Source organism: Procambarus clarkii, chromosome 56 (assembly GCF_040958095.1).
Source record: "Procambarus clarkii isolate CNS0578487 chromosome 56, FALCON_Pclarkii_2.0, whole genome shotgun sequence".
Lineage (NCBI taxonomy): Eukaryota > Metazoa > Arthropoda > Malacostraca > Decapoda > Cambaridae > Procambarus > Procambarus clarkii.
In genome coordinates, this window is record NC_091205.1 from 7,412,477 (window position 1) to 7,437,697 (window position 25,221).

The 25,221-nt window shown below is 49.9% G+C and overlaps 1 protein-coding gene across 1 annotated transcript in view; it reads right to left on the bottom strand.

Moving 5' to 3' along the window:
- LOC123770962 (S-antigen protein-like) overlaps positions 1–25,221 on the bottom strand; it is a 66,464-nt gene that overhangs the window by 20,926 nt on the left and 20,317 nt on the right. Inside the window, exons 2-3 of the mRNA XM_069305709.1 lie at positions 3,748–3,915; positions 941–3,165 (exon numbers count right to left, since the gene is read on the bottom strand). Coding sequence (XP_069161810.1) covers positions 941–3,165; positions 3,748–3,915 — 2,393 coding nt within the window. The remainder of the gene's footprint in view (positions 1–940; positions 3,166–3,747; positions 3,916–25,221) is intronic.

Here is a 25,221-nt window from a genome sequence, read left to right on the forward strand (position 1 = left end):
TTGATATTACACCAACCTTGTCTCCCACATCAAAAGAATAACATCTGCGGCGTATGCGAGGCTGGCTAACATCAGAACTGCATTCAGGAATCTGTGTAAGGAATCATTCAGAACCTTGATTACCACATATGTAAGACCAATCCTGGAGTATGCGGCCCCACCATGAACACGTACCTTGTCAAGCACAAGGCGAAGCTTGAAAAAGTTCAGATATATGCCACTAGGCTAGTCCCAGAACTAAGAGGCATGAGTTACGAAGAACGGCTGCGAGAAATGAACCTCACGACATTAAAAGACAGAAGAGTAAGGAGAGACATCTTCTCTACCTACAAAATTCTCAGAGGAATTCACAGGGTAGCTAAAGATAAACTGTTTAACACGGCTGGGACATGAACAAGGAAACACAGGTGGAGACTGAGTACCCAAATGAGCCACAGGGACGTTAGAAAGAACTTTTTCAGTGTCAGAGTAGTTAACAGGTGGAATGCATTAGGCAGTGATGTGGTGGAGGCTGACTCCATACACAGTTTCAAATGTTGATATGATAGAACCCAGTAGGCTCAGGAATCTGTACACCAGTTGATTGACAGTTGAGAGGCGGGACCAAAGAGCCAGAGCCCAACCCCCGCAAGCCCAATACGGTAAGTACACTTAGGTGAGTACTCACACACATTCCCAGGAAGCAGCCCATAGCAGCTGTCTAACTCCCAGGTACCTATTTACTGCTAGGTAAACAGGTACATAAGGTTGAAAGAAACTCTTCTCATTTGATTCCGACTCCGCCGAGAATCGAACACGGGCCCTTAGGACTACGACCCCAGAGCGCTGTCCATTCAGCCGCGACTTCCCGCATGTGTATGTGTGTGTGAGTGTATGTAAAGATATAGATACATTGGAAACCGGGATAAAACATAGGTAGATAACAATACAGGTGGCGAACCAGAACGACAAGGAGAGGATGAAACAAGGTCGTCAACGCTACTGCCAGAAAGGTCGTCAACGCTACTGCCAAAAAGGTCGTCAACGCTGCTGCCAAAAAGGTCGTCAACGCTGCTGCCAGAAAGGTCGTCAACGCTACTGCCAAAAAGGTCGTCAACGCTGCTGCCAAAAAGGTCGTCAACGCTGCTGCCAGAAAGGTCGTCAACGCTGCTGCCAAAAAGGTCGTCAACGCTGCTGCCAAAAAGGTCGTCAACGCTGCTGCCAGAAAGGTCGTCAACGCTGCTGCCAAAAAGGTCGTCAACGCTACTGCCAGAAAGGTCGTCAACGCTACTGCCAGAAAGGTCGTCAACGCTGCTACCAAAAAGGTCGTCAACGCTGCTGCCAGAAAGGTCGTCAACGCTACTGCCAGAAAGGTCGTCAGCGCTGCTGTCAGAAAGGTCGTCAACGCTGCTCTCAGAAAGGTCGTCAACGCTGCTGCCAGAAAGGTCGTCAACGCTACTGCCAGAAAGGTCGTCAACGCTACTGCCAGAAAGGTCGGCAACGCTACTGCCAGAAAGGTCGTCAACGCTGCTACCAGAAAATCCGTCAACGCTGCTGCCAGAAAGGTCGTCAACGCTGCTGCCAGAAAGGTCGTCAACGCTGCTGCCAGAAAGGTCGTCAACGCTGCTGCCAGAAAGGTCGTCAACGCTGCTGCCAGAAAGGTCGTCAACGCTGCTGCCAGAAAGGTCGTCAACGCTACTGCCAGAAAGGTCGTCAACGCTGCTGCCAGAAAGGTCGTCAACGCTGCTGCCAGAAAGGTCGTCAACGCTGCTGTCAGAAAGGTCGTCAACGCTACTGCCAGAAAGGTCGTCAACGCTGCTGCCAGAAAGGTCGTCAACGCTACTGCCAGAAAGGTCGTCAACGCTGCTGCCAGAAAGGTCGTCAACGCTGCTGCCAGAAAGGTCGTCAACGCTGCTGCCAGAAAGGTCGTCAACGCTACTGCCAGAAAGGTCGTTAACGCTACTGCCAGAAAGGTCGTCAACGCTACTGCCAGACAGGTCGTCAACGCTGCTGCCAGAAAGGTCGTCAACGCTGCTGCCAGAAAGGTCGTCAGCGCTGCTGCCAGAAAGGTCGTCAACGCTGCTGCCAGAAAGGTCGTCAACGCTGCTGCCAGAAAGGTCGTCAACGCTGCTGCCAGAAAGGTCGTCAACGCTACTGCCAAAAAGGTCGTCAATGCTGCTGCCAAAAAGGTCGTCAACGCTGCTGCCAGAAAGGTCGTCAACGCTGCTACCAGAAAGGTCGTCAACGCTGCTGCCAGAAAGGTCGTCAACGCTGCTGCCAGAAAGGTCGCCAATGCTGCTGCCAGAAAGGTCGTCAACGCTGCTGCCAGAAAGGTCGTCAACGCTGCTGCCAGAAAGGTCGTCAACGCTACTGCCAGAAAGGTCGTCAACGCTGCTGCCAAAAAGGTCGTCAACGCTGCTGCCTGAAAGGTCGTCAATGCTGCTGCCAGAAAGGTCGTCAACGCTACTGCCAGAAAGGTCGTCAACGCTACTGCCAGAAAGGTCGTCAACGCTATTGCCAGAAAGGTCGTCAACGCTGCTGCCAGAAAGGTCGTCAACGCTGCTGCCAGAAAGGTCGTCAACGCTGCTCCCAGAAAGGTCGTCAACGCTGCTGCCAGAAAGGTCGTCAACGCTACTGCCAGAAAGGTCGTCAACGCTACTGCCAGAAAGGTCGTCAACGCTACTGCCAGAAAGGTCGTCAACGCTACTGCCAGAAAGGTCGTCAACGCTACTGCCAGAAAGGTCGTCAACGCTGCTGCCAGAAAGGTCGTCAACGCTGCTGCCAGAAAGGTCGTCAACGCTGCTGCCAGAAAGGTCGTCAACGCTGCTGCCAGAAAGGTCGTCAACGCTACTGCCAGAAAGGTCGTCAACGCTGCTGCCAGAAAGGTCGTCAACGCTGCTGCCAGAAAGGTCGTCAACGCTACTGCCAGAAAGGTCGTCAACGCTGCTGCCAGAAATGTCGTCAACGCTACTGCCAGAAAGGTCGTCAACGCTGCTGCCAGAAAGGTCGTCAACGCTGCTGCCAGAAAGGTCGTCAACGCTACTGCCAGAAAGGTCGTCAACGCTGCTGCCAGAAAGGTCGTCAACGCTGCTGCCAGAAAGGTCGTCAACGCTGCTGCCAGAAAGGTCGTCAACGCTACTGCCAGAAAGGTCGTCAACGCTGCTGCCAGAAAGGTCGTCAACGCTGCTGCCAGATAAAGTCCTTCTCCACCTCCTTCACATTCCTTGCGCTCTTTAATTATACAAATATCTTTTCCATGTGTTTTATTTTCGGACACAAATTTTCTTATTTTCTTTCCAATCTTCAGGGGGTAAAAAGTAATAGGCTTTCTCAATACCTTACTTCTATTTTAGGAGAAATGTGGAAGACATATAAATTCCTTGCTGGAACGATGTTTAGAGAACCTGATTTTAGGATCAGCACACGAGTGCCCTCGCAATTGAGTCTTCCAACTCCTTTACAGTTAGCATTATTGTGAACATTTTCAGTTCCTAATTTAGAAAATATGAGATGTACGAGATAAAAAGAGCCGTTTCATAATTATACAGACTTCAGAAAGGTTTGTGGGAGGTCGTAAGAGTTCCTGAATATGACGAGAAAATCTCAAATTGTTTATAGGATTATATAAGTGAAAGTGGTGTAGCAAATGGGAAAATTGAATAGCTCATCTGTGTTAAATAGAATGTAATGGCTAAACCTTTCAATCAATTTGCATATTATAAGGCAATGCTCTAGGGATCACTCTGTTCTTTATAGTGATGGTCTGACCTCTCTTGTTGGAACAACATGATGCCTGTCCACAGAGAGGAGTGCAGCGTGTCGTCTGATAGCTCGTAAGGGTCTGATAACAGCACGTTATTAGGCTTCACGTTACAGACATTTTTGGGGCAGATATATTTGTTGTCGTTGGTCACAGCCACGTCAGAACTATTCCGTCTGAGGTAAACATAATATGATGACAAGTCCATTGAATGCAGTGATTTTAGCCTGTATTATAAAGTTTACCATCAATCATTTTTCATTTGTTTTTTTGTTTTTCAACAAATTTTCAGATAGCAAAATTTGGGATCACAATTTTTTTTTATACGAGATGAAAATCCTAAAATATATGTTAGCCGTGACCTGAGCAGAGTCAGGCTCAGCGACGTTTTCTGGCCACCTCCCCCCTCCCCCCCAATCCTCTCCCAAACACCCCGCTCTCCTGTCCCATCCCCAACCCTTCCCCTTCCTCATCCCAACCTCAACCATCACCTTCCCACCTTCCTCCCCTCCTCCTGTAACTTTTCCAGTTATCTGAGTCAGGACTTCATCAATATTTTACCGCCCACCCGCTGAGCACTCCCCGGGTGTGACCTCAAAAGAGAAACCCTTTATAGAGAGAGAGAAATATAAAGATTATCAGTTTGGAGATCAAAGAGATTCACAATATTTATGAAGGCTAAGCATAAACAAACACATACTCCTTGGTATAATTAAAAACAATTAGGCCATTTCAAAATTTCCCAAAAACTTCCATCCTAGTTTCATATAACACAATATAACCACACGACGTCCTCAAACAGACCGCTAGGCTATTTTCCTTAAATTTCCTGAGAATGTTTCTTGACTGAGGAGCTGACCTGGGGGTAGACTTCCGTCTCCTGCGGCTGTAATCTCTACCGGGAGGAGCGCCCGAGATATGTGCTTGGATCAAGCTCTGAAGAACACTAAATATTGAGTCTTCAGAATAATAACTCCGTCCACCCGACTTCTCGTTCTTTTTATGCTCGTCTTATCTTCTACTTTTTTCCTCTTATTTTAATTTTCTATCTGTTTTTTCCATTATCTTACTAATCTTTCGTTTCTAATATATTCGTGTCTTTCATTCCCATCATTTCTATCTCACATGATTTGATTTTTCAATCTAGTTTTTATTTGTAGTATTTCCTCTCATTTCTTCATTTTTTTTTTGTCCTTTACTTTTAAAAACCCTAACCAGTCATTTATATCTTTTCTTTCCCCATCAACTCTTCTCATCCTTTCTTCCCATTAATTTACATTCTTTTCTCTTCCTCTTATGATTTTTGCTCTTTTTTAACCTTGCAAAGAGCAAGTTCATTGCTCTTGCTAATATTGCAAGTTCCCTTTGACAGGAACATTAGAAGAGGAAGCAGAACAGTTACTTGGACCACCAGTACAGGGTGTTGATGCCAGCCTCAACCACGAGGATTACTTGGTGTGATCATCTTGTTCATAACTGGTGGACCAGGCCAACCTACAATAAGATAAGGCCTCCCAATTTTAATTACTAATATATGTAGTTTAATACTATAGTGAAAGTCTGCTAATCAAGTTTGATTGACTACATATATATAAACAGCCCATAATGTGAAAGGAGATCGGTTTGTGAGATATTGTTGAAATACAGTTCACTCCATCATACCCTTTGCTATCGAAATATATAAATTAACGTAAATATAAATTCTAAATATATTCATATAAATTAAATAAATAGAAATCTCACATGTCGGTTCCCCAAATACAACTTTCAGGTCTTTGAGAATTTTCTAGGTCAGTAAGATTTTCTTTAGATATTTGTTTAAGTATTCTCTGTCACTGCTAATGTAACACCCATATCAATGTCTACTACTGTCCTACTAAAGGTGGTCCATGCAAGCATACCAACAGTGTCATGCTTTGAGATGCCAACTTGTGATGGTTACAAAAGGAATTTAATTTCAAATGTGTTTTCTTTAGCAGCAAAAACATTCATTCGAATATTATTGACTATTTTCTGGGTGTTACTACTATGTAAGTTCAGTGGCAGGAGTGCACTCTGCGAGTTAAGGTATATTGGTCCACTGCCTTTGTCTTTTACAAATTCAATGGCATGGTATATGGCCTTGCGTTGATTAACTAGAATCAAGGAAACCAAACCACTCACCACATGCTGGCCACTCACTACATGCTGGCCACTCACTGCATGCTGGCCACTCACTACATGCTGGCCACTCATTGCTTGCTGGCCACTCACTGCATGCTGGCCACTCACTACATGCTGGCCACTCACTGCATGCTGGCCACTCACTACATGCTGGCCACTCACTACATGCCGGCCACTCACTGCATGCTGGCCACTCACTACATGCTGGCCACTCACTGCATGCTGGCCACTCACTACATGCTGGCCACTCACTACATGCTGGCCACTCACTACATGCCTGCCACTCACTACATGCTGGCCACTCACTACATGCTGACCTCTCACTACATGCTGGCCACTCACTACATGCTGGCCTCTCACTACATGCTGGCCACTCACTACATGCTGGCCACTCACTGCTTGCTGGCCACTCACTACATGCTGGCCACTCACTACATGCTGGCCACTCACTGCTTGCTGGCCACTCACTACATGCTGGCCACTCACTACATGCTGGCCACTCACTACATGCTGGCCACTCACTACATGCTGGCCACTTACTACATGCTGGCCACTCACCGCTTGCTGGCCACTCACTACATGCTGGCCACTCACTGCTTGCTGGCCACTCACTACATGCTGGCCACTCACTACATGCTGGCCACTCACTACATGCTGGCCACTCACTACATGCTGGCCTCTCACTACATGCTGGCCACTCACTACATGCTGGCCACTCACTGCTTGCTGGCCACTCACTACATGCTGGCCACTCACTACATGCTGGCCACTCACTGCTTGCTGGCCACTCACTACATGCTGGCCACTCACTACATGCTAGCCACTCACTACATGCTGGCCACTCACTACATGCTGGCCACTTACTACATGCTGGCCACTCACTGCTTGCTGGCCACTCACTACATGCTGGCCACTCACTGCTTGCTGGCCACTCACTACATGCTGGCCACTCACTACATGCTGGCCACTCACTACATGCTGGCCACTCACTACATGCTGGCCACTTACTACATGCTGGCCAGTCACTACATGCTGGCCACTCACTACATGCTGGCCACTCACTGCATGCTGGCCACTCACTGTATGCTGGCCACTCACTGCATGCTGGCCACTCACTGCATGCTGGCCACTCACTGCATGCTGGCCACTCATTGCATGCTGGCCACTCACTACATGCTGGCCACTCACTACATGCTGGCCACTCACTACATGCTGGCCACTCACTACATGCTGGTCACTCACTACATGCTGGCCACTCACTACATGCTGGCCACTCACTACATGCTGGCCACTCACTGCATGCTGGCCACTCACTGTATGCTGGCCACTCACTGCATGCTGGCCACTCACTGAAAGCTGGCCACTCACTGCTTGCTGGCCACTCACTACACGCTGGCCACTCACTACATGCTGGCCACTCACTACATGCTGGCCACTCACTACATGCTGGCCACTCACTGTATGCTGGCCACTCACTGCATGCTGGCCACTCACTGTATGCTGGCCACTCACTACATGCTGGCCACTCACTGTATGCTGGCCACTCACTGCATGCTGGCCACTCACTACATGCTGGCCACTCACTACATGCTGGCCACTCAATACATGCTGGCCACTCACTACATGCTGGCCACTCACTACATGCTGGCCACTCACTGCATGCTCAACTCAAACCGAACTTGCAGGCATATACCTTGCCACTGAATTTTTAAAAGACAAAGGCAGTGGACTTATATACTGTGACTCGCAGAGTGCACTCCTGGCATTGAACGCACATAGTAGTGACACCCAGAAAATAGTAAGTGATATTCGAATGAATGTTTTAGCTGCCAAAGAAAACAGATTTGAGATTAAATTCCTATGGATACCATCACATGTTGGCATCTCAAGGCATGACACTGTTGATATGCTTGCTAAGTCAGCTTGCAGAAAACCAGTGGTAGAAATTGATATGGGTGTTTCATTAGCAGTGACAAAGAGAATACTTAAACAAATATCTAATGAAAATCTCACCGACCTAACAAATTCTCAAAGACCTGAAAGTTGTAGCATTAAATATTATGATAGATATCGTGAGGAGACATTCACATATGGGACTAATAGAACAAGAACCCGGCAATGTGATGTTATAGTGGCCAGAATACGCCTGGGATATAGACGTATCTGGCAGCTTTCTCAAAACCCAAATGTCGAGTACACAATGTGTCAACTTTGTGAAAGAGAAAACATGCACTCTCTTGAACATTATATTGTAGAATGTCCCATACTGACTGACTTTCGCCCTCCTGGGCTAAGGTATGCTGAACTCTGTAGTTACTATATGAGTACTGGAACACTTGATGATATATTGGACTTGTATCCAAAATTGACCATGTAATGTATCAATCATACAATGTATGTATGTGATGTAACTATATAACCTGAGCTTGTAAAAGCACCTTCATCACCTTCAGTGATTAAGTGCTTAATTGCACACTAGTTTCTTTATCAGCTACCTCACCCTGTCAGGGTAAATGAGACAAATGTATGTGAATGCATGTATGTGTGTATATATGTATGTGTATGTGTGTGTGTGTATGTATATGTATGGGTATAAAGCAAATATGGAAGCTGATCAGAATTACATTTCACCTTTGTGAATGTACATTAATGACACTATGTAAAAGACACATCTAATACTTTATGTAGGGCGTACGTAAATCTGTGTATCTTTGTATTTACGTATGTAGGTTAGCTTAGCATTTTAAAAGCACCGAATCACCTTCTGTGGTTGAGTGTTCAATAAACCCTTGAACTGTATGTTTAACACTTCTCTAACCCTGTCCATGGAGGACAGAAGAAAATGTATATATGCTGGTTAGCATTGTAAATGTGTGGCCACGTCTGTGGTAGAAAATAATAATAAAAAAAAAAAAAAAAAAAAAAAAAAAAAAAAAAAAAAAAACTGCATGCTGGCCACTCACTACATGCTGGCCACTCACTGTATGCTGGCCACTCACTGTATGCTGGCCACTCACTACATGCTGGCCAGTCACTACATGCTGGCCACTCACTGTATGCTGGCCACTCACTGCATGCTGGCCACTCACTACATGCTGGCCACTCATGCATGCTGGTCACTCACTACATGCTGACCACTCACTACATGCTGACCACTCTCTACATGCTGGCCACTCACTACATGCTGGCCACTCACTGCATGCTGGCCACTCACTGCATGCTGGCCACTCACTACATGACGCCACTCAATACATGCTGGCCACTCACTACATGCTGGCCACTCACTACATGCTGGCCACTCACTGCATGCTGGCCACTCACTACATGCTGGCCACTCACTGTATGCTGGCCACTCACTGCATGCTGGCCACTCACTACATGCTGGCCACTCACTACATGCTGAACACTCACTGCATGCTGGCCACTCACTACATGTTGGCCACTCACTGCATGCTGGCCACTCACTGCATGCTGGCCACTCACTGCATGCTGGCCACTCACTACATGCTGGCCACTCACTACATGCTGGCCACTCACTGCATGCTGGCTACTCACTACATGCTGGCCATTCACTACATGCTGGCCACTCACTACATGCTGGCCACTCACTACATGCTGGCCACTCACTGCATGCTGGCCACTCACTGCATGCTGGCCACTCACTACATGCTGGCCACTCACTACATGCTGGCCACTCACTACATGCTGGCCACTCACTACATTCTGGCCACTCACTGCATGCTGGCCACTCACTGCATGCTGGCCACTCGCTGCATGCTGGCCACTCACTACATGCTGGCCACTCACTGCTTGCTGGCCACTCACTGCATGCTGGCCACTCTCTGCATGCTGGCCACTCACTACATGCTGGCCACTCACTACATGCTGGACACTCACTACATGCTGGCCACTCAATACATGCTGGCCACACACTACATGCTGGCCACTCACTACATGCTGGCTACTCACTACATGCTGGCCACTCACTGCATGCTGGCCACTCACTACATGCTGGCCACTCACTACATGCTGGCCACTCACTGTATGCTGGCCACTCACTGCTTGCTGGCCACTCACTACATGCTGGCCACTCACTGCATGCTGGCCACTCACTGCATGCTGGCCACTCACTGCATGCTGGCCACTCACTGCATGCTGGCCACTCACTACATGCTGGCCACTCACTACATGCTGACCACTCACTACATGCTGGTCACTAACTGCATGCTGGCCACTCACTGCATGCTGGCCACTCACTGCATGCTGGCCACTCACTACATGCTGGCCACTCACTGCATGCTGGCCACTCACTGCATGCTGGCCACTCACTGTATGCTGGCAACTCACTACATGCTGGCCACTCACTGTATGCTGGCCACTCACTGCTTGCTGGCCACTCACTACATGCTGGCAACTCACTACATGCTGGCCACTCACTGCATGCTGGCCACTCACTGCATGCTGGCCACTCACTGCATGCTGGCCACTCACTACATGCTGGCCACTCACTGCATGCTGGCCACTCACTGTATGCTGGCCACTCACTACATGCTGGCCACTCACTGTATGCTGGCCACTCACTGTATGCTGGCCACTCACTGTATGCTGGTCACTAACTACATGCTGGCCACACACTGCATGCTGGCCACTCACTACAAGCTGGCCACTCACTGTATGCTGGCCACTCACTACATGCTGGCCACTCACTGCATGCTGGCCACTCACTACATGCTGGCCACTCACTACATGCAGGCTACTCACTGCATGCTGGCCACTCACTACATGCTGGCCACTCACTGCATGCTGGCCACTCACTACATGCTGGCCACTCACTGCTTGCTGGCCACTCACTACATGCTGGCCACTCACTGCATGCTGGCCACTCACTACATGCTGGCCACTCACTGCTTGCTGGCCACTCACTACATGCTGACCACTCACTGTATGCTGGCCACTCACTACATGCTGGCCACTCACTGCTTGCAGCCACTCACTGCTTGCAGCCACTCACTGCTTGCAGCCACTCACTGCATGCTGGCCACTCACTGCTTGCAGCCACTCACTGCTTTCAGCCACTCACTGCTTGCTGGCCACTCACTACATGCTGACCACTCACTGTATGATGGCCACTCACTGTATGCTGGCCACTCACTGCTTGCTGGCCACTCACTACATGCTGGCCACTCACTACATGCTGGCCACTCACTACATGCTGGCCACTCACTGCTTGCAGACAATCACTACATGCTGGCCACTCACTGCATGCTGGCCACTCACTACATGCTGGCCACTCACTGCATGCTGGACACTCACTGTATGCTGGCCACTCACTACATGCTGGCCACTCACTGCATGCTGGCCACTCACGGCATGCTGGCCACTCACTGTATGCTGGCCACTCACTGCTTGCAGCCACTCACTACATGCTGGCCACTCACTGCATTCTGGCCACTCACTGCATGCTGGCCACTCACGGCATGCTGGCCACTCACTGCATGCTGGCCACTCACTGTATGCTGGCCACTCACTGAAAGCTGGCCACTCACTGTATGCTGGCCACTCACTACATGCTGGCCACTCACTACATGCTGGCCACTCACTGCATGCTGGCCACTCACTGCACGCTGGCCACTCACAGCATGCTGGCCACTCACGGCATGCTGGCCACTCACGGCATGCTGGCCACTCACATCATGCTGGCCACTCACTGTATGCTGGCCACTCACTGTGTGCTGGCCACTCACTACATGCTGGCCACTCACTACATGCTGGCCACTCACTACATGCTGGCCACTCACTGTATGCTGGCCACTCACTGCATGCTGGCCACTCACTGCATGCTGGCCACTCACTGCTTGCTTACCACTCACTGTATGCTGGCCACTCACTACATGCTGGCCACTCACTGTATGCTGGCCACTCACTGTATGCTGGCCACTTACTGCATGCTGGCCACTCACTGCATGCTGGCCACTCACTGTATGCTGGTTACTCACTGCATGCTGGCCACTCACTGTATGCTGGCCACTCACTGTATGCTGGCCACTCACTACATGCTGGCCACTCACTACATGCTGGCCACTCACTACATGCTGGCCACTCACTACATGCTGGCCACTCACTGCATGCTGGCCACTCACTGTATGCTGGCAACTCACTACATGCTGGCCTCTCACTGTATGCTGGCCACTCACTGCATGCTGGCCACTCACTGCATGCTGGCCACTCACTGCATGCTGGCCACTCACTACATGCTGGCCACTCACTGCATGCTCGCCACTCACTGTATGCTGGCCACTCACTGCATTCTGGCCACTCACTACATGCTGGCCACTCACTGCATGCTGGCCACTCACTGTATGCTGGCCACTCACTGTATGCTGGCCACTCACTGTATGCTGGCCACTCACTGCATGCTGGCCACTCACTGCATGCTGGCCACTCACTACATGCTGGCCACTCACTGTATGCTGGCCACTGTTATGATCTCAGCCTACAGGAGAAACGAGTCTCCCTCCTTGAGAGTTATTCATCAAGCCTGAACTGATTAGAAGGTCTAGCAAATATTGAGGTGATAACGCATATGTAAAATAGTTGCTTGGATATGTATAACAGTTTGAGATTATGGGCAATGAAGGAGAAAACAGATAAATGACTGGCTAGGAGATGTGGACATTTTGCTGGAGGCGTGAGGCTCGCTTCCGGAGGACCTTGACCTCACTTGAGTGCCAGACATCGCAGGGGAAAGCCGCGCTCCGTGAGCTCCTGCCAGAAGGGAACCCCTAGTGATATATCTCGAAGAGAAGAGAAGTGTGTAGACGTGCCAGCTGTGGAACCGAGCTGGGAACGTTGTGGTCTCAAGTCCTGGTCGACGAGCAGAGTTCAATAAGCTGCTCAGAGGCATTTTCGTGGGCTGTGTGGAGCGCCCTGACCAGACGCCGTCAGAGGGAAAGCGCCCTCGACCAGTTAATCTGTGGTAAGCATGATATACGCCAGTTCATAGTGATTGCTTGTAGTTGGTCGTGTGCCCAGCGACAGTAGCGATGTTTATTTATAAGTTAGACATGTTTTAATAAGGCAGAAAGCCTGAAATAGGAGAATGAAGAGGGAGGAACACGGAGCGACGTCCATCCCCTCTGAGCTCTGACAGACGACTGAGGGAGCCCGGCTCCTGACGGAGGAAGACCCTCCCAGCGAGTGAGGACCGCCGCCGGGCGAGGTGGAGTATGGACCCGCCCAAAACGGGGGAGTCCACTCTCACTGTATGTAGAGAACAGATAGAGGTTTGAGGCAAGCATATTGTGTGGTTATTTTTGTTTATGTGTTAAAGGGGAACATTTTATTGGAGTGCCGATGGGTTGCAGGTTTGTTCTTTGGGGAAGAAGTTGCTGAGAACTTCGAAGCCAGCCTAGATGAGGTAATTGATGAGACTCCAAGGTAGTGAAGCAGAGGACCTCGAGCTGGGAGGAGAAGCAGTGAAGACGAGTGTCACATGCTTCTGTAGAGGTGGTGAAGCACCATAGTTGCTTGAGGAAACTTCATGGTGTAGCAGCCAAGAGAGCTGTGGAGGAACCTAGCAGAAGGGTGAAGCACCGTAGTTGCTCAAAGAAACTTCATGATAGCAGCCTGGAGGAGCTGCAGAGGATCCTGGTAGTGAAGCCCGGAAGAACCTGAAGATATCAGGGTAGTGAACTTCCAGAAGTGGAAGGGAAGTTCTGGTGGATTACTAGTAGGGAGTTGATAGTGTTTGACTGTCATTAACATGCAAGACGCAGTGAGAGGTGAGTGATTGTTGGTATTCTGATGTCAAGGAGTGTTTTATACTGAAGTTTAGAGTTACAGTCGTAGGCTGGATTACCTACAGATGTATGCGTTCTAGGGCTGATAGAGTGATCGATTGATCATTGTTGTGTATCAAGGAACATTTATACTGATACGTGTTATTGCATTCATATGCTGATTTTCTTTGTACACATTTATAGATTCATATATATATTTTCTTGCTGATGGTGCAACAGTGTATGTAGACTTGATCAACTTGAGGTGGTTGATAGTATCAGGTGGTGAACCAGGAGATAGGATACCACTTGATAAGCTGATGATAGAGTTCTGATGGTGTTGGAGAGCAACCTGATTGTAATAGTATAGAGTATAGGATTCACTATTATTATATGTGTGTATGTATCGTGTATGTGCTTTGTCCAGTAAATGTATTCCAATTTGCTGGTGTTTGCCCTTGTCCTAGTGAGGCTTCCCCGGAGGTAGTAAAGAAGGAGAGAGAGAGAGAAAGAACCAAGAACCACTGCTGTGGACAGGGTAGAAGGTAATACTAATAAGTCAAAAGGGGATTGAGGAGATCATATCACCTAAGGAGAGAGTGGGGAGTCACAGCGGCTCGAGTGGGTGTGTGCACGTGACAACGAGGCTAAGTGTTGGAGCCGCATCCCCTAAACGTGTGACGTTGAGCCCCTCTCCAAGAGCCAGAAGCGCCAAGGGTGATCTCCTAGGGAGGTATAAGCACTCTACCGAGTTGTGGGTTGGGTTGTCCGTAGAGAAGGATCGACAGCGACAACACCCGCCAACCCACAGTACTATAATAAATTGGGGGCCTGTGTCCGGGAGAGTGAACTGACACACCCACACCCTGTCCAAGAGTGGATTTGTACACCCTTGCTGAAATAGATAAACTGTGTGAACGCAGGTGTATATTCTCTCTCTTGGGAAGACTCACAGGACAAAGATGGATAAGGTGCAAGCGTTTGTGGAGTCAGGCAAGCCTGAGGACTTGGAAGGTTGCACGAGGGATCAATTGAAACAAATAGCAGAAAAATGTGGCATCAGGTTGAAAGCATCTAAAGTAGCTGGGATGAAGGATGAGATCCTGAGGCAGTTAAGAGCCAAAAATGAAGCAGCAGAACAAGGAGCCCAGAAAGGAGCTGAAAGTGGAAAGGAGGATGATGGGCAGGATGAAGTGAGATCCCAAGGATCGAGTAGGAACAGCAAGAGTAGCCGCAGTAGCAGGAGTAGCCGAAATAGGAGCTTGGAAAGGTTCCAGTTAGAGCTCCAGATGCAGCGTGAGGAGAGACAGTTCCAGCTGGAAAAGATGAAATTAGAACTCCAGATGAAAAATGAAGCAGAGAAGGAAAAAGAAAAAACCAGACTGGAAGTAGAAAAAGAGAAAACCAGAGTAAGAGAACTGGAGTTGGAACAGGAGAAAGAAAAAGAGAAAGCAAGACTAGAGGTCGAAAAAGAAAAAGCCCAGGTCGAAAAAGAAAAAGAGAGAACAAAACAAATGCAGATAGAAGCGAATAAAACCTTGGCTGAGCAAAGGATTGAACATGGGTTGCCAGAGAGCACCACCCAGGTATCACACCCACCAGATGTTAGGGTTAGGGAGAAGGACATTTCCTTGTTTGTTCCCGAAGAGGCGGAGAGCTTCTTCGAGCATTTTGAAAAAGTAGCCAGCATCAAGGAGTGGCCACAGGAGGAATGGGCCCAGCTGGTCCAGTTAAGATTGACCGGTGCAGCCAGGGAGGCATACACCCAATTGTCACTGGAAGAGTGCCAGGATTATGCCACGGTAAAGAGCAGCATATTGCGCTCGTTTCAGTTAACCCCAGAAGCTTATAGGAAGCGCTTCAGAGAAATGATCAAAGTTGGAGCATGTACGTTTGCTGAGACAGCAAGGGATCTGGAAAGACGATTCCAGAAGTGGATTGAGGCTGCTGGAGTTGGATCTTACGCTGACCTGAAGCAACTGATGGTCATGGAGAAGTTCATAGAGATGATGCATCCCGAAACAAAGTTCAAGATCCAAAAAGCAGGGATAAAGGAGGTGAAAGATGCCGCAGATAGGGCGGATATGATTACTGAAGCGTACAAGAGCTTAAGGGAGAACAGAGTAAGAAGCGAGGCGAGACGCAGCAATAGCAGACCCAGTGGAGTCTGGGGAGGAAGAAGTTTTGGAGGGCAGACAAGCAGACCAGCTAGTTTTAAGCCCCAGGAAGGAAAGTTGCCGAGTCCGCCTGCTGGAGGTAAGCAGGAAAATAAAAATGTGCAGAGGAGACAAGAGTCCAATGAAGCTCCACAGAGTATGAGTAGTACATCTGGCCCGAGGAACTCCAATACGAGTGGGCAGAGTCAGAGCCACTCGGGGGCGTATAGGAGAGATTTCTCCCAAATGAGATGCTACAAGTGCAACAGATCAGGTCACATGATGCGAGATTGTCGGCAGGGCAAGAGAGTCGTGACCCTGACGACATGTGATCCCCGGAAGAAGTATGTTGATGTACAACAAGACAAACCACAGAAGGTAGATTTGATGAACGAGCGGTATAGGCCGTTCATTAGTAAAGGTTGGGTCGGCATAGAAGGTCAACCCGAGGTGGAGGTTAGTATCCTCAGGGATACTGGAGCCAATCAGAGCTTGATTCTGAGAGGCCTAATAAGAAATGATCGACTGTTAGCTGGCAGCAGGAGGATAAAGGTTCATGGGTTGTTGTCTAAGAGTGACATGCCCGTGTGTGCTGTCCAGTTGAAGTCAGATTATTTGTCGGCGGAGGTGATGTTGGGAGTGTGCCCCAACATACCTGTTCCAGGAGTCCAAGTGATCCTGGGGAACGACTTGTGTGGGTCCAAGGTGCTGCCAGAGCTGATAGTAAAAGCTGTGCCGGAGGTGAACCAGAAGGACCGCGGTACAAGTGGAACGCCGGACAAGATAGATCTAGCCAGCATCCTTGAAGATGAGGCAGAGGACAGTCAAGTCATCGTATACCCGGCCTGTGTAGTGACAGAGTCGGACGTAGCCGCCGAGGAAGACATTGGAGATGATATGGCAGTGTCGACTCCACCAAGGGAGGAGGTCAACATGGACATGTCTGGGCTGTTCGACGAAGATCGAGCTCAGAAGAATGAGGATTCGAGGAGACAGGAAGTGAAAATGACCCTACCTGAAAAGTTCAGCGTGAACCGAGCGGACCTGATTAGGGCTCAGAAAGAGGAGTTTATAGATCTAATCAGGGAGGCAAAAGGGGGAAATTCATGTCCGGAGTCCCCCGTGTATTACTACTTGGACGATGATGTACTAATGAGGAAATGGCGACCGGACAAAGCCGGCGCAGATAAGGTATGGTTGGAGAAGCACCAAGTGTTAGTGCCGAAGGAGTTTAGGGCGGCTGTGTTAGAACTAGCCCACTCCGTAGATATGGCAGGGCATTTAGGGGTGAAGAAGACCTTAAATAAGGTGCAGGAGCACTTCTACTGGCCGAACGTGTGGAAGGAGGTAAAGAAATATTGTAGGACATGTTTGGCATGCCAACGTGCAGGTAAGCCGGCTCCGGCTATACCAAAGGCACCCTTAAAGCCCATACCGGCATTTGGCGAGCCTTTTGAGAGAGTCTTGATAGACTGTGTAGGTCCGTTGCCGAGGACCAGAAAAGGCCACGAGTACTTACTGACCATAATGTGCACGGCCACCCGTTTCCCTGAAGCAATCCCCCTGAGAAGAGTGACGTCATGAGCCGTTCTGGATAGACTACAGAACTACATTGCGTTGGTAGGAATGCCCAAGGTTATCCAGACGGACCAGGGGAGTGTCTTCCAGTCGAAGTTGTTTAGGGAAACTGTGAAAGGATGGAGAGTAGAGCAAGTGCGCTCGTCACCGTATCACCCTCAGTCGCAGGGAGCATTGCAGCGTTTCCATGGAACGCTAAAGAGCTTGTTGACGATATACTGCGCTGAGGAAGGGAGTAGTTGGGACGAGGCATTACCATCCGTGTTGTTCGCCATCAGGGATGCGGTAGTAGAATCATTCGGATTCACCCCATTTCAACTGGTGTACGGACACTCCGTGAGGAGCCCAGTGGGTGCGCTGAAGGAGCAGCTCACCGTGGATAGGCCTAAGGTGGATGTGGGATAATATGTGAAAACCTTTAGAGAGCGACTCTCTAGGGCCAGAGATTTGGCCAAGGAAAATTTGAGGACATCCCAGGCAGAGATGGTAAGGTACCACGACAGGAAAGCGAAGGGCAGGAAATTTCAAGAAGGAGATCAGGTGTTAGTCCTACTACCGGTAAAAGGAAGTATATACGAGTCGAGATTTTGTGGACCATATACCATCCAGAAGGCATTAGGGGATGTGAATTATGTAATCCACATGCCAGATCGTCCGAGGAAGTCACAGGTTTGCCATGTGAACATGATAAAGAGGTACTATGACAGAGATAAGCCTCTAGGCGATGAAGAACCGATGGAAACCCCATTGCAGGCGACTGTGCTGTGTGGAGGAGACGGCAAAGGGATAGAAGAGGAGAACTGTAAGTTAGAGAGGGCCGATGGCGCGAAGATATCAAATACAGAAAGCCTGGCCAAGATAGGTGAGCGTCTGGGTCATTTGGAGGATGACCAACGCCAGGAGCTAGTGGAGATCCAATGGAGGAATAAGTCGTTATTCGCGGACGTGCCTAGAAGACACCGCGGAACGGTGCACGAAGTGAATGTAGGGAGTGCTGACCCCATCAAGCAGCACCCTTACAGAGTTAACCCGGAGAAAGCAGCGGCAATGAGAGCAGAAGTGAAGTATCTGCTAGATAACGACTTGGCAGAGGTTAGCAACAGTGACTGGAGTTCGCCGTGCCTCCTCGTGAAGAAGAGTGACGGCACGTACCGGTTCTGTACCGATTATAGGAAAGTGAATGCACTCACGGTCGCTGACTCGTTTCCGATACCGCGCATTGACGATTGCATAGATCAGATTGGGAGTGCAGGGTATGTCTCGAAGATAGACCTGTTGAAGGGATACTACCAGATTCCCCTGTTTGAGGAGGCCAAGAGGATCTCAGCGTTCGTGACACCCGACGGCTTGTACCAATATAAAGTGGTGCCGTTCGGAATGAAGAATAGTGGTAGTTGTTTTCAACGAGTAATGAATCAGGTATTAGAAGGCGCGACCGGATGTGCAGTGTACATCGATGATATTGTGGTGTTCGCTGATTCCTGGAAGGATCACGTGGATCGACTTTTAGATTTGTTCGATCGGTTGGAGAAGGCCAACATGACGATCAACTTGGCAAAAAGCGAGTTCGGGAGAGCCCGCCTGGAGTACCTTGGATATATAGTAGGGCAAGGCGAGGTTGCTCCGGTGAGAACAAAGGTGGAGGCCATTGACAACTTCCCGGTGCCCAGGAGTAAGAAAGAATTGTTGAGATACCTCGGTATGATTGGGTATTACTGGAAGTTCTGTGAAAATTTCTCCACCATAGCCGCTCCTATGACGAGTTTGCTATCAAAGAGCAAGAAGTGGGAGTGGAATGGAACAGCACAAGAAGCGTTTGAAAAGACCAAAAGACTGTTGACCGAGGCGCCTGTACTAGTGTCACCCAATTTTGGAGCGCCGTTTACGTTGTTAGTAGATACCAGTGATATAGGGGCCGGAGCTGTACTGACGCAGCAGAATGATGGAATTTACGGCCCCGTGTCCTTCTTCTCGAAGAAGTTCGTTAAGCACCAGAGGTCGTACAGTACAGTCGAAAAAGAGACTTTGGTCCTGGTGATGGCATTGAAACATTTTGAAGTGTATGTGAGTGGGGGGGGGGACACCCAGTGACGGTGTATACAGACCATAATCCCCTAGTTTACCTGAAGAAAATGAAGCATGCAAACCAGAGATTAACCAGATGGTTTTTATCGCTACAAGAGTATGACCTGGTGATAACGCACATAAGAGGGCGAGACAATGTAGTGGCTGATGCGTTATCTCGAGCCTAGCCACTAGAATAACTCTCAAAAATAAGGGGAGGGGAGTGTTATGATCTCAGCCTACAGGAGAAACGAGTCTCCCTCCTTGAGAGTTATTCATCAAGCCTGACCTGATTAGAAGGTCTAGCAAATATTGAGGTGATAACGCATATGTAAAATAGTTGCTTGGATATGTATAACAGTTTGAGATTATGGGCAATGAAGGAGAAAACAGATAAATGACTGGCTAGGAGATGTGGACATTTTGCTGGAGGCGTGAGGCTCGCTTCCGGAGGACCTTGACCTCACTTGAGTGCCAGACATCGCAGGGGAAAGCCGCGCTCCGTGAGCTCCCGCCAGAAGGGAACCCCTAGTGATATATCTCGAAGAGAAGAGAAGTGTGTAGACGTGCCAGCTGTGGAACCGAGCTGGGAACGTTGTGGTCTCAAGTCCTGGTCGACGAGCAGAGTTCAATAAGCTGCTCAGAGGCATTTTCGTGGGCTGTGTGGAGCGCCCTGACCAGACGCCGTCAGAGGGAAAGCGCCCTCGACCAGTTAATCTGTGGTAAGCACGATATACGCCAGTTCATAGTGATTGCTTGTAGTTGGTCGTGTGCCCAGCGACAGTAGCGATGTTTATTTATAAGTTAGACATGTTTTAATAAGGCAGAAAGCCTGAAATAGGAGAATGAAGAGGGAGGAACACGGAGCGACATCCATCCCCTCTGAGCTCTGACAGACGACTGAGGGAGCCCGGCTCCTGACGGAGGAAGACCCTCCCAGCGAGTGAGGACCGCCGCCGGGCGAGGTGGAGTATGGACCCGCCCAAAACGGGGGAATCCACTCTCACTGTATGTAGAGAACAGATAGAGGTTTGAGGCAAGCATATTGTGTTGTTATTTTTGTTTATGTGTTAAAGGGGAACATTTTATTGGAGTGTCGATGGGTTGCAGGTTTGTTCTTTGGGGAAGAAGTTGCTGAGAACTTCGAAGCCAGCCTAGATGAGGTAATTGATGAGACTCCAAGGTAGTGAAGCAGAGGACCTCGAGCTGGGAGGAGAAGCAGTGAAGAGGAGTGTCACATGCTTCTGTAGAGGTGGTGAAGCACCATAGTTGCTTGAGGAAACTTCATGGTGTAGCAGCCAAGAGAGCTGTGGAGGAACCTAGCAGAAGGGTGAAGCACCGTAGTTGCTCAAAGAAACTTCATGATAGCAGCCTGGAGGAGCTGCAGAGGATCCTGGTAGTGAAGCCCGGAAGAACCTGAAGATATCAGGGTAGTGAACTTCCAGAAGTGGAAGGGAAGTTCTGGTGGATTACTAGTATGGAGTTGATAGTGTTTGATTGTCATTAGCGTGCAAGACGCAGTGAGAGGTGAGTGATTGTTGGTATTCTGATGTCAAGGAGTGATTTATACTGAAGTTTAGAGTTACAGTCGTAGGCTGGATTACCTACAGATGTATGCGTTCTAGGGCTGATAGAAAGATCGATTGATCATTGTTGTGTATCAAGGAACATTTATACTGATACGTGTTATTGCATTCATATGCTGATTTTCTTTGTACACATTTATAGATTCATATATATATTTTCTTGCTGATGGTGCAACAGTGTATGTAGACTTGATCAACTTGAGGTGGTTGATAGTATCAGGTGGTGAACCAGGAGATAGGATACCACTTGATAAGCTGATGATAGAGTTCTGATGGTGTTGGAGAGCAACCTGATTGTAATAGTATAGAGTATAGGATTCACTATTATTATATGTGTGTATGTATCGTGTATGTGCTTTGTCCAGTAAATGTATTCCAATTTGCTAGTATTTGACATTGTCCTAGTGAGGCTTCCCCGGAGGTAGTAAAGAAGGAGAGAGAGAGAGAAAGAACCAAGAACCACTGCTGTGGACAGGGTAGAAGGTAATACTAATAACTCAAAAGGGGATCAAGGAGATCATATCACCTAAGGAGAGAGTGGGGAGTCACAGCGGCTCGAGTGGGTGTGTGCACGTGACAACGAGGCTAAGTGTTGGAGCCGCATCCCCTAAACGTGTGATGTTGAGCCCCTCTCCAAGAGCCAGAAGCGCCAAGGGTGATCTCCTAGGGAGGTATAAGCACTCTACCGAGTTGTGGGTTGTTTGTCCGTAGAGAAGGATCGACAGCGACAACACCCGCCAACCCACAGTACTATAATACCACTCACTACATGCTGGTCACTCACTGTATGCTGGCCACTCACTGTATGCTGGCCACTCACTGTATGCTGGCCACTCACTACATGCTGGCCACTCACTGCATGCTGGCCACTCACTGCATGCTGGCCACTCACTGTATGCTGGCGACTCACTGCATCCTGGCCACTCACTACATGCTGGCCACTCACTACATGCTGGCCACTCACTGCATCCTGGCCACTCACTGTATGCTGGCCACTCACTGTATGCTGGCCACTCACTGTATGCAGGCCACTCACTGCATGCTGGCCACTCACGGCATGCTGGCCACTCACTACATGCTGGCCACTCACTGTATGCTGGCCACTCACTGTATGCTGGCCACTCACTACATGCTGGCCACTCACTGCATGCTGGCCACTCACTGCATGCGGGCCACTCACTGTATGCTGGCCACTCACTGCATGCTAGCCACTCACTACATGCTGGCCACTCACTGTATGCTGGCCACTCACTACATGCTGGCCACTCACTGCATGCTGGCCACTCACTGTATGCTGGCCACTCACTACATGCTGGCCACTCACTGTATGCTGGCCACTCACTACATGCTGGCCACTCACTGCATGCTGGCCACTCACTACATGCTAGCCACTCACTGCATGCTGGCCACTCACTGTATGCTGGCCACTCACTGCATGCTGGCCACTCATTGCATGCTGGCCACTCACTACATGCTGGCCACTCACTGCATGCTAGCCACTCACTGCATGCTGGCCACTCACGGCATGCTGGCCATTCACTGCATGCTGGCCACTCACTACATGCTGGCCACTCACTGCATGCTGGCCACTCACTGCATGCTGGCCACTCACTGCATGCTAGGCACTCACTGCATGCTGGCCATTCACTGCATGCTGGCCACTCACTACATGCTGGCCACTCACTGCATGCTGGCCACTCACTGCATGCTGGCCACTCACTGCATGCTGGCTACTCACTACATGCTGGCCACTCACTGCATGCTGGCCACTCACTGCATGCTGGATACTCACTGCATGCTGGCCACTCACTACATGCTGGCCACTCACTGCATGCTGGCCACTCCCTGCATGCTGGCCACTCACTGCATGCTGGCCACTCACTACATTCTGGCCACTCACTGCATGCTGGCCACTCACTGTTTGCTGGCCACTCACTGTATGCTGGCCACTCACTGCATGCTGGCCACTCACTGCATGCTGGCCACTCACTGTATGCTGGCCACTCACTACATGCTGGCCACTCACTGCATGCTGGCCACACACTGTATGCTGGCCACTCACTGCATGCTGGCCACTCACTGTATGCTGGCCACTCACTGCATGCTGGCCACTCACTATATGCTGGCCACTCACTGCATGCTGGCCACTCACTACATGCTGGCCACTCACGGCATTCTGGCCACTCACTGCATGCTGGCCACTCACTACATGCTGGCCACTCACTGCATGCTGGCCACTCACTGTATGCTGGCCACTCACTGCATGCTGGCCACTCACTGTATGCTGGCCACTCACTGTATGCTGGCCACTCACTGTATGCTGGCCACTCACTGTATGCTGGCCACTCTCTGTATGCTGGCAACTCACTGCATGCTGGTCACTCACTGCATGCTGGTCACTCACTGTATGCTGGCCACTCACTGCATGCTGGCCACTCACTGCATGCTGGCCACTCACTGCTTGCTGGCCACTCACTACATGCTGACCACTGTTACGGCCCTCTCGGGACGCAACGGGGTCCTTACTCTGATGTTCTTAGAGGAAGATATAATGTATCCGTTCCCAAGCCAGTAGTGGCTATCAAGGGATGAGATCCGTGACGCAAGTAACTTAAAGGGAGTAGGGAAAGAAAGCTAAGAACTTAATATTATAATTATTACCATCACCGTTTAAATATATAAAATAAATGAGTGCACAAAGGGGAGGGGTATTAACACTTGACAAGGGGATTAATCCTCAATCGATGTCTTCTGCTGAAGATGCTGGTGCCATAACTCTCAGTGCCGAGTCCTTGGTGCTTTCTTCGTGGCCTCAAGATTTGTTCTCCAAAGAAGTTGAGCCTACCCTGGCCACAGGTCAGCCAAAACACGGGTCCACTGGGGGCACTGCCGTGGAGGCCGTCAACCACACGTCCAGCTGGTCTGCTGGCAGGTTCTGAGCCAACAAGGCTGGTACGGCCACTCTACGAACGATCAAAGGGGAACGCCCTAGACAGGAGTCTCGTGTGATATCACAAATCACCCTCCTGTCCTCAATACCCCAGTGGATGATCGTCTCCAACAGTCGGTCCTCGGTAAATCCTCTTACTGCCACTCTACTGGCAGGCTAACACACCACAGTGTTCTTCCGGGGGGACGACGTCACAACAGCTGCAGCAAGGTTCAAGGTATGGAGACTGGCTGCCTCGGGTAGACTGACTCAACCCTCAACACAGCGGTCCCAGGTCGACTCTGTAAACAGACACGTCATCAATAACTGGGACACTAAAACACCTCACTTACGGGCTCGGGCGCAAACACCTGACGTATCCAGTCCATAGATGGCGCTGTCGTCGGAGCACCACCTCACCAGAGGTCAGGAGCGGCGGTGTTGAGCGCGGAACCAGACTGGAAACTGGTCCTCGAGGCCAGTACACGCTGTCCTCACCAGGTGTCGTCGTCCGTTTGGCGGGGGTTTCGGGAGCTAACCCACAGATGGCGTGGTTGTCACTGCTCCAGGCTCGGACGCTGGATCCGGGTTCGTAACAACCACTCACTGTATGCTGGCCACTCACTGCATGCTGGCCACTCACTGCATGCTGGCCACTCACTGCTTGCTGGCCACTCACTGTATGCTGGCCACTCACTACATGCTGGCCACTCACTGTATGCTGGCCACTCACTGTATGCTGGCCACTCACTGCATGCTGGCCACTCACTGCATGCTGGCCACTCACTGTATGCTGGCCACTCACTGTATGCTGGCCACTCACTGTATGCTGGCCACTCACTACATGCTGGCCTCTTACTACATGCTGGCCACTCACTGCATGCTGGCCACTCACTACATGCTGGCCACTCACTGCATGCTGGCCACTCACTGCATACTGGCCACTCAATGTATGCTGGCCACTCACTACATGCTGGCCACTCACTACATGCTGGCCACTCACTGTATGCTGGCCACTCACTACATGCTGGCCTCTCACTGCATGCTGGCCACTCACTGCATGCTGGTCACTCACTGCATGCTGGCCACTCACTACATGCTGGCCACTCACTGCATGCTGGCCACTCACTGCATGCTGGCCACTCACTACATGCTGGCCACTCACTGCATGCTGGCCACTCACTGCATGCTGGCCACTCACTGTATGCTGGCCACTCACTACATGCTG